General features: G+C 52.5%; 3 protein-coding genes across 3 annotated transcripts; 1 reads left to right on the top strand and 2 right to left on the bottom strand.

Moving 5' to 3' along the window:
* Positions 1 to 2576, top strand: BJX68DRAFT_55659 (uncharacterized protein). The gene has a single exon (XM_071049388.1). It carries the CDS (start codon positions 377 to 379, stop codon positions 2075 to 2077), a length of 1701 nt encoding a protein of 566 aa, XP_070900445.1. The 5' UTR covers positions 1 to 376; the 3' UTR covers positions 2078 to 2576.
* Positions 2577 to 3606: 1030 nt separating this feature from the next.
* Positions 3607 to 6808, bottom strand: BJX68DRAFT_55599 (uncharacterized protein). Its single transcript, XM_071049386.1, has 2 exons — positions 6551 to 6808; positions 3607 to 6486 (listed from the first exon to the last, which is right to left on the bottom strand). Exon 2 carries the CDS (start codon positions 6337 to 6339, stop codon positions 3715 to 3717), a length of 2625 nt encoding a protein of 874 aa, XP_070900444.1. The 5' UTR covers positions 6340 to 6486; positions 6551 to 6808; the 3' UTR covers positions 3607 to 3714.
* An 861-nt stretch (positions 6809 to 7669) lies between these two features.
* Positions 7670 to 8261, bottom strand: BJX68DRAFT_55570 (uncharacterized protein). Its single transcript, XM_071049385.1, has one exon. The coding sequence runs from the start codon at positions 8109 to 8111 to the stop codon at positions 7770 to 7772; it is 342 nt and encodes a 113-aa protein (XP_070900443.1). The 5' UTR covers positions 8112 to 8261; the 3' UTR covers positions 7670 to 7769.
* Between the last annotated feature and the right edge of the window lie 1724 nt (positions 8262 to 9985).

The raw sequence follows: 9985 nt of genomic DNA, 5'->3' as shown, positions 1-9985 counted from the left end.
CCATCTCACATACATCACATCAGCTGCATATAGACGCCTACATCCGTTAATCCAAACGCCTGGCTTTTAGCTCTTCATCGGCCACCGCTCTCCTTCATCTGCAAGTACGGCTTTCATACCTCGGGCTACACTCTCCATTCGCTAATACATCAAAGGCCAATTTTTCTCGTATCGCGATCGAAGACCAGTGTTGATTTCACTCTTTGAATCATTCAATACTTGTGCCGGTTATTTTTTGGTGATAGTTGTCTATCTCCGAACACAACCCCTAATATCCTAATTGGCGAAAACCCGACGCTCCGTCGCCTCGAATATTGAATCCCATCTCGACTGTTCTATTTCGTCTATTGCACATACAAAGTTTTGATATACCACCATGAGTATGGACGCTGGCGGTCTTGCTCAGATGACCTACAATTCATCTTTCAATAATGGCCCCTCCTTGGGTGCCCCGGGCTCTAGCTTTGGGTCTCGAAGGAAAGGCCCGAACGTCAAGCGTTTGAGTGTGCCACCCCCGCATATTTCGACCATTGACGAATCTCAGCCGACCGTTTCCACTCCGCGGACCAGTCGCTCGCATCTTCTTGCTGGCTTGAGAACTGCCCCAAAGTCTGCCACTGTTCCCTCTGCCAACCAGCGCAGGCAGCACCTGGGTGTGGAGGGAGACCGGTATGGCAACCTGTCCAATCGCACTGCCGAGCGCAACATTCCGCAAACCGCGACGGGAACTGGATTCCCACGACACTCCTTGATGATGAACCAGGGACTCGACACAAACATGAATCGTCCTATGTATACCTTGCCGGAGCAGGTTCTCGCACCCCCGGCTCTTGATTTTCCTAACGACATGCCCATTGACGAGAACCTCTATGCGGAGCTGATGTCTACCAACATGTTTTTGGCTGCTCAGCAGCAGCGCCTGCAACAGCAGCTGCTTAGCGTCACTGCTGCTGCTCAGCAGTTCCAGGGTCTGAGCCTGGGTGTCGGCCTTGGCCAGCAGCAGCAGGACTTCTCCTCGCTGTCTATTCCGACCATGGGGATTTACCAGCAGCAGCTCCAGCAGGGTGTGCAGCCGGTGGTTCAACCCGTCGCTGGCCAGCCGGGCCTCTACTCCGTTTACAATCCCCTGACTGGCCAGCTGAATTATGTTTACGACAACAGCATGCAGCAAGATTTGACGCCTCCGTACCAGTCCGAGGAGGAGTATCAGTCCCCACCCCTGCACGTTCCACCTTTCCGCGCCGAGGTTTCACCTCCTCTCGAGTCTGTCAAGTCGCCAGTCAATGTGTCGGATGATGTTTCTTCCATCAGCACTCCTTCTGAGGACGGCATCGCACCTCTGCCTCCTCCATCTGCCAATGCCTTCCGCAGAGCTACTCACAAGAAGAACACGTCTTTTGGGCCCAAGACCGGCATCGACACGAACAAGGCCAACAGCGCTGTCCACGTTACTGGTCCCAAGACTGCCCCGATTGCCACACCAGCAACAGGAACTTTTGGACCAGGCCAGGGTCGTGCTGGCGAGCACCCCGCTCGCCAGCCCAGAGGCCCGCCCTCGCTCGAGGAACTTGTTGCGAAGCCAACCTCGAAGCATGAAGGAAGCAAGAACTTTGCCACTCGCCAGCGTCGGCGTGCTGTCCACAACCTGGTGCGTGCAGGAATCGAACGCCGCGCAGACAGCCGAAGCTTGGGTCACAGCAGTGGTGGCACCAACACTCCCGCGAGCGAGAAGGAGTTTACTTTCTCCGACAATGACGATGCTACTGTTCGTAGCGGTGGTAGTCTCTCGAGCAAGCCCAGCTTGGGCAGTCTGCGTGCTGTAGCCAATGGCGCAATCGGCTCTGAGAGGAAGGAGAGATCCTCTCGGGAGCGCAAGTCGCAGGACAGCCCGTTTAACACCACTCCCCTCAGCGAGCGAGACGGGTACTTTGGAGGCAAATTCACGGAGCAACCTTCTCCACCATCCGTGGCTGCTGTCGTCGCTGGCCAGAAGACGGTAGCTCAGGGTACGGAGCGTCGCAAGACTCCCATGCTTGTGCTGTCGAGCGCCGAAAAGCGCAAGACCCCAATCATGTGATGCGAACATCGTACATACATACCTTACTACTATGACCGACACGTAACGGACTTGATTACCATTGGATGATTGTCATTGTTTTTCTTCTTTTCTTTCTCTCTCTCCATGTCTAGCTTTTCGAATTTCCTATCTACATTTCTTACTCAAGAAGCCACCACGATGCTTCCATGCAAGATCATGTCAGCCTGACTGTGCTTTTACAATTATCTGGGATCTCGAGAGCAAACCTCTCCCTCTCTCCCTCTCTTCTATTCTCTTCTCTCTCTAACAAAGTGTGCTTGGAATTGGAACACTGCAGTCAAGGGCGACCAATTGAATAGCCTAGGATTCGACAAGTTCGTCAGATACTTTCCTATAATCCACTGGATGGATGAAGTGTCCTGCCCCATAGTGTTTTCTTAACATCTGGAATTTCATTCTCAATGATTACGCTTGCTGTCGGTAGTAGTTAACTTAGTGGTAGTTCTTTACTCATAGTAGTAGCCTACACTGGCTCTACAGGGCCCAGAGGCGTGTAAGCCCTGCAGCCTGCTTCGTATCGCCCAAGCCAATCAATGGAATTCTATTCGTCCTAGTGGAGTTCTTCAGCCCTAGTACTACTACCCTGCACTAGTTATTATCTGTGACACTTGTTTGGACGGTGCATCAACTATCCTGATCAAAACTTCTAGCGCTACAGGAATAGTCTTAACTAATGATATTACTCCTTCTTTCTCGAGGATATCCCGAAAGGTATTCAGCTGAAAGGCTCTACAAACATGTAGGATCATCGGTGGTGTCTTTTGCATTACATGGTTTCGAGTATTTACTCTCAAGCCAGCCAAACCAGGCAATGACCATAGTTTTGCTACAATTTTATATTTAGGGTAGTCGTGCTTATGATTCAAGTTGCACAGAACGGGCCAAACGACCATCTTGAACTTAATTCAGATTTGATTTTAAGTACTCGCTTTTTAGTATGCTTGGTCTGTGTGCCGCATTGGGAAATGTAAAAGGTCGATGTTATGTGCAGGTTCAAGGGCGGGTGCATATACATATGCGATGTACAAGATACAAGATGGAACGAGAAGAGCGAGAAACGAGCTTATTGCAGAGTAGAGTAGAAAGTAGAACGTATTGAGGTAGTTCTCATATGCTAGGAATTCGCTGTCACGAGGACAGAGCAACTCACTTGGAATGTAGATTTCAGAAGACAACCCGGAAGAAGAAAACATCATGACTCTTGGCCGATTGGATTGAAACGACGAGACGAAACGAAATAGAAAGGGCACATGGCTGGATGCGATATGCAGAGAAAAGTACACTAGACAAGAACCGAGAGAAGAGTGAGGTAGGGGCCAGATCCAGCGGATGTGGGTATGATGGTGAAAGTGAGGACTTGAAGGCTCCGAGTGATGCTTGCGAACCAACGAGGTTGACATGGGAGGAATGGAATGGATGAGATGGAACAGAAGTGAAGAGGACGGCTCGCTGAATAACACGACTGGGGACGATTCAGAAGAACACAAATCGCTTCATCGCAGACCGCAAAGGAACAGGAACGGGACAAGCAAGACAAGGCGTAAATACGTCGTCACAGTGTCATCAGGGGAAAGAGCCGATATAAAACTCAAGTTGATATGAAAGCCAGAGAAAAATCAGAAGCTAAACAGCCCACTCCGTTTCTTCCCCAGCGGATAAACCACCAACGCAGCTAAGAACAAGCCAACTGTGAACCCTATCGCAACCTGGACCATCCCGTACCCGATATCAAAGACGACGCCGCGGAAGGGATTCTGCGATTCTTGAGCTGTCGCGGTCATGTTCATCGCTGCATCCACGAAGCCCTGTGTTCCGTTGCTGACGACGGAGAAAGGTGTCTTCTGGGTTGTTATCTGTTCTGCGGAGGCGATGCCAGAGATCAGAGAGCCCGACGCCGCGAGTCCCGAGGGCACGAGGACGAAGATCGCCGGAAGCATGGCGGCAGCTGCGAAGCCGTGGCGGAGACGGGAGTAGAGGTTTGCTATGGCGCCGATGACGAAAGCCCCGAGGGCGGAGGAGACTTGTATGGAGGAGGCGAAGCGTTTTGCAGCAAAGTAGTTGGTCACGTAACCCGCGAATGATATGAGGAGCATCATTGGGAGCTGTTTCCACTTTGATTGGTTGATGGCCGCGAGGCAGAAGGTGAAGACGAGAACGAAGGGGAAGCGTTGAAGGTATTCATTTGTGATGGGGGACGGGGGGCAGGTATAGTCTGAGGAGGCTTGGGAGTCAAGTAGGCCATAGACGGCGGTGCCGATTGTGATTCCAAAGCCGAGGAAGAGGGAGTAGATGATGGCGTAGACCATGCGGACGGAACCAGCAACCATACTGCGCGATTGAAGCTCCAGGCTGGCGCAGAGGACGAGGTATCCGGGCAGGATGAGGGCGATAGAGGACTGGGCAAGGGCAGAGAAGCAGAAGAGGTGGCCGCCCTGGTATCGAATGCTGCCAAAGGCGCGAGCGAGGAAGGAGGTGAGGACGGCCGCGGATATTTCAAAGACATTGGAGTAAAGGTGTGATCTAGGGGCCAGAATAAGCTGTAAGATGCCCAATAGGCAGCCTAGGAGAAAGGCAATGGGCATATCAATAGGACGGGCGCCGAATGCAAATGGTCCAACGGACGCGCTGGCAAATCCATGGAGGAGAATGAGGAGCCAGACAGGGTATCTGTCCTTCTTCTTTCCAAGTTCCATCAGCCGTTGAATGGCCTCTTCAACACCGATAACGTCGTGAATAACCTCTTTGTAGATGGTATGAACGTCAGATAACCTGCCCAAGTCCACCCCCTGGTTCACGCGTACGAGTTTGACTTCAGTAGTGTGGGTGGAGGGATCGTCAAAGGAAACGACCATGCAGCCAGGCAGGTATAAGAAACTGGCGCTGATCTCCAGTATGCGAGCCGTCATCTTCATGTACTCCTCCAGTCGATGCGTGGGAGCGCCGTACTTCATCAAAGCTCGGCAAAGGATCAGCAGATAACGCTGACGCTGGAGCAGTTCAGCGATATGGACCGTGATGCGAATCTCATCCTCCAACCCGGGCTTGCCCACGCGCTTGGGCACGCCTGAGACAGCCCCGCTGCTGCGAGAGCGCTTAAGCATCGCAAAGGGCGAGCTAGTAGAGTTTTTGGCGGTCGATCCAGCCAGCGAGGTGCTTGACTGGCTGGGTGATTTCTCATACCACTTGCGTGGCTTTTGGGGGTAACGCCAGCTTGGGTCCGGGGATAGTCCACGGGCACTCAGATCACCAGAGCTACTCTGGCGGGAATGGCCATGCCGGCCGCGAGCTGACGAAATAATCGGTTGATCGTAAAGTTTGAGAAGAGAAGAGAGAATGCCTCCGCGGTACTGGCTTGGCCGTGGGACGTAATCGTCGGGGTCCCTTTCCTCAATAGGGGTGACCTGACCGGAGCGTAGTCCTGGGGACGGAGCACGGATCCGGTTCAGAAGGTTAAAATCTCGGCGAGTCATCTGTTGAACAAGATGGTGAGCTTCGGAGGTACGGTTGTGTGGGAGTCCATCAACTAAACCATAGTGGTCGTCGTCTTCGTCGGAGAGGTAGTCGAAGTGTTTTTCAGGGAGTCTGATCATAGGAATGTCATCACTGTCCTCCAAGGGCTGTGACGCCTCAGTAGGAGTACTTGCAACAGATGACGGCAGACTAGGCCACGGGCTCAGGTTTGGGGATTTTGAGGAACGTCCCAAATGGGAAGCCAGCTTCTGTGCTCTCTCCTGGGCCGAGTAGGCTGAGTGGATGGCCCTCCCCTTCTCATTGTTGAGTTCATCAGCTCCAGCGATCCCCGGGGAGCTATCCCTGGAGTGACCTGGGACAACCGCAGGAAAGCTTGAGCTGATCTCCCCATAGGGAAGTCGGTGGAGCTCGGGACCTGCTCTCTCAGACGCCGGAATGCTAGCGGTTGGCGGTGGCTTCTGCGGCAGGGGGGAGCCCCTTCCATCCCACCGGGGCTGTGGCGTTGATGATAGGGCCGGGCTGACACCCATCCCCGCCTCGCTGACTGTGAATTTGACGCGGTTCGCGCTTTTGAGAATACCTGCATTCCGCGGCTGCTTGCCCTGAGCTCCGCTGGGGTCCATCGACCTCTCAGGCAAGCTCTCATTGGAGTTCTGCAGGGGAGATACACGCGGCCCTGGGGGATATCGACCGCCTCCTCCAGATACATCAGTAAGGCTCGAGCGCCGCGAAGAGGAAGATATAGGAAGATCAAAATAACCGCCCGCCATTGTGTTTTGACTGTCCTTACGGACTGACGCAGCAAGTTTGGAAGCCTTGTGTCACCTTTGGCGATGAGTTACTTTTTTTCTGAATTTTTTATTTTATTTTCCGTATGTTTTGTATTCCGTCAGAGGGTGGCCTTAGGTGCGTTGTTCCTGCATAGCAACAAGGTCAGATCGGGGGCTTTTCGCAGAAGATCACGACTGATTTGCAACGAACCTCGTAGATATGTGCCAAGGAAAGATCAACCCAAGGTGAAGGCACGGACTGTATACCTTAATCTCCTGGGCTCAACCACAAGTGGATGGAAGAGTTGGACAGGTGGGTTGGAAGGGGTAAAGGGCCCGCTTCAAGGAATGAAGATACGTCACCGAGACATAGTCAAGGCCCCAGTGGCGGGTAGAAAAACAGAAAGAAGAATATGCAAGATCGATCAAGAGGAGATATGTCAAAGATAAGACAAGTTGAGAGGAGCAGGAGTGAAGGAGTGAAACAGTTATCAATCGGGGGGAAGTATACGGGTTTCCGAAAGCGGAAGCAAGAGCTGGGGAAACAACTGTGGACTTTGCAGGTCAATATTCGAAAACGACGAGTGAAGGAGGGGAAAAGTACGTCACAAAAAGTCTTCTGCTGGACAAAAGATGCCGAGTCAGAATGAGAGACGTTGCGGATAGAGACAGAGGGTCAAGGGCAGATGGAAAGGAGTTGCCCGATCTTGTGTAGCAAGCAAGCTGGGTGTTGCCTTTGCGGAGAGCCTGATTCAAAATATATCTGCTTCAGCTACAGCTGTGGGCTCCAGAGTCCTCGGAGGTTGACAGATACTCGATGGAGTGGGATGCGAGGGGAGACGAAGGAAAAGCTTTGTATCAGCGTGGGAGAGCTTGCCACAACAATGGCAGAGACAGGATCAAGAGTCAGCGGGAGCCAGCCAGATGCGAAAGGCAGAGACGGCAGCGACAGAGACAGGAGACGCGATCGATGAGTCGATGGATGATGCGATTGTGATTCAGGCCCAGAGACCCAGAGAGCATGTGCAGTCGCCATTCTCCATAAGAGAATCCAGGCCCGGCTGGTCTGATACTGCTGGGTCCATTGAGCTCTCTAAAATAGGAATTAATAATAAATTTGATAGGAAATTCAAAAAGAGATACAATAATAACAGGCAAGCAAAAAGCTGCACAAAGCTGCATTCAACCCCAGCACCAGGAGGATGTCTGAACTGGTTTCACGGGCTCTGACGCAGTGCCACCACCACCAGGGAAAACTGGAGAATTACATCAAGCTGAAGGACTGCAAGGTCCGTTTTCCGTGGTTGAGCCCAGTCTCTGGCTGAGGGACAATGTCCTCAGCATCGCGTTATCAATTGATATCCAGAGGAGAGGCAAAAGAAAGGAGTGGAGTTGATCCGTTCTTTCCTCTTTAGCCTTTTTAGCCCAGCTTAGCTCCCTCTTAGCGCCGCCGAATCACTTGCTCGGCTCAAGAACCAAACTTTCAGGTGTTCCAGAACACTTGCAGGCGCCGCAGTATCAGAAGTCGTGCTCAAAGTACCATGTATCGCCAGCTTACGAGTCCTTGCTTCCTGGCTGCCCCTGCTCAATCGTCCCTGACGATCGAAAACAAATAGTCGACCCAAGATTACGTCGCTTGATCCGCGCTGGGTTTCAGAACATGTATGCCTAAGGGGGTCTTTTCCCGGCAACAGCCACAAAGCGCCCAACAACGGGGCTGCAACTGCCGACACTATAGTTCGTATACAAGCTACACACTGTCTGCGTTTCATGTCAATCTCACTTCACAATAGCACGCCGCTTAGCCTGTCTTGGGCGAACAGTCTAGAAGACTGGGCACTGGACAGCAGGCTATGATCTCCTGATTGGGGTTCAATGATTGACATGATTTGCGTGGTGATCCGGAATACCTGTTGACCCACACTGGTACTTTTATCCTGAGGTGCGAGATAACTCCGAAGCTGCCAATCTGGACCAAGCATGAAACTGAGAGCCAGCATGAGACCCCAGGAATAGCATCGACATGGACACTTACATCATACATCCAGTCTTAACCATTCTCTGCATATGATGTCAACGACTCTCCCAGTGGCCAAATTGCGCGTTACACCCTCTCCCCCTCTCCGGGGAAGCACGCACGGTCGTCGGCCAGTCTGCATCTGCTGCCAAGTGGTAGTATGTCTTCTCCGGAGGCAAGTAAACAGCAACACCGAACCAACCAGGTGACTCCTCCAAAATCCCGACCTCGCACCTCATGGACAGAACAGCCATCATCCACGCTCACCAACCTCCCCTCGACCACCTGAATCCAGTCACTCTCAACGGTTTACCCACAGCTTGTGCAACCCCAATCACGGATGCAGGTCCGCTGCCCAGGAGTGCTGCAATATCCACGGGCGTGGCCGGACATATTGGTTGGTTCAGAGACCCAGCGTGCCGAGGATGACCGTCACACACGCCGCGACGCAGGGACCAATCTTTAATTCTGGCCTGCCTGACGACGTAGCCAGAGCAGCTAGAGACCGTTAGACGTTGCCGGGGAAGAAGGAAAGTTGGGAGATTGGGACTTTCTGGTAGCCGTTTTTGTGGCTTTGGATTGTAACACAGCGGAGTCTCAGGCTTCCGACCCGGCGGATGTACCCCTGCCGTGCTCCTTCAGCCGTTGAGGGTCTATGTCTGGCGTGGTTTGCCTGCTCGCGGGCGAAGGGAATGTCCTTTCGTTTTAGGACTGCCGCCAGTAGTCAGAATGCTCGCACCCGTTCCCCGTCCGTCACTTGCAGCTTGCATCGGCGATATCTGGGGAATAGCCCTCGACTCGAAGAAATCGACGTGGTCTAGTCTGGCCCATCCATCTGGCCTCCATGAGGTCGTGGTCTGGAACATGAATCATCGTTACGTGGGATGGGAACAATTTTCCCAGAGAATGGCTTTATTCTCCACGAGGCCGAACCACGCAGCAGGCCCTGTTGGCTCGGCTGTCATCCGGCGCTTGATGTGGCCCTGTGGCCCAGTGGCCCAGTGGGCAGAATAATGAGCCGGAACCATAATTCGGGTCGAGCTTATTCTAGCCTCTTTTCCCCTGGCCACTGGCCATTAGGCGTGGCAGCGATTTCTGGTTCTGAGAATTAGAGTCTAGGAGAGTAAAAAGCTCGGATCATTTCTGCTCAGGGTAATTACCAGCCGTCAGGTGAATATTTTCCTATTCGCTATTCATTCTCCTGTTCAAAAGTTCTCCTCGGTGAGGAGTAAGGGATAAGTAGAAGCGAGAAACTTGCAAGATCCACCTGCAGCAAAAGTTCGGTCGAAGACAGTCGAGATCTCTTTAGATCGGACAGCCAGACCCAGCGAGCGATCAGCTGGACAGTCAAAGACTCACGGTCAGACAGAGCAGCTAAGTGCTCAGTCCGGCCTGCACGAAACAGCTCTTGTTCTTATCGGAATAAAACTCAGTTCGAGCCCCTCGGTTACATTGACCCCACCTTCCAAGTTGGCACTCTGAACGTGATAGCGAAAAGATCATCGAGATATCAGGCTGGCAAGTTATCGCCACTGACTGGTGGAAGACACCTCGAGGAAGGAGCGTCGACGAGAAAAAGAAAAGAGAGAGAGAAATGAAAAAAAGCTTGATTGTGCAGCAGTAGCCGAT

This window comes from Aspergillus pseudodeflectus (genome assembly GCF_044049435.1).
Source record: "Aspergillus pseudodeflectus strain CBS 756.74 chromosome Unknown BJX68scaffold_15, whole genome shotgun sequence".
Classification (NCBI taxonomy): Eukaryota; Fungi; Ascomycota; class Eurotiomycetes; order Eurotiales; family Aspergillaceae; genus Aspergillus; species Aspergillus pseudodeflectus.
Note: the sequence above shows the minus strand (reverse complement) of the source record. Positions and strands in the feature narration are given on the sequence as shown.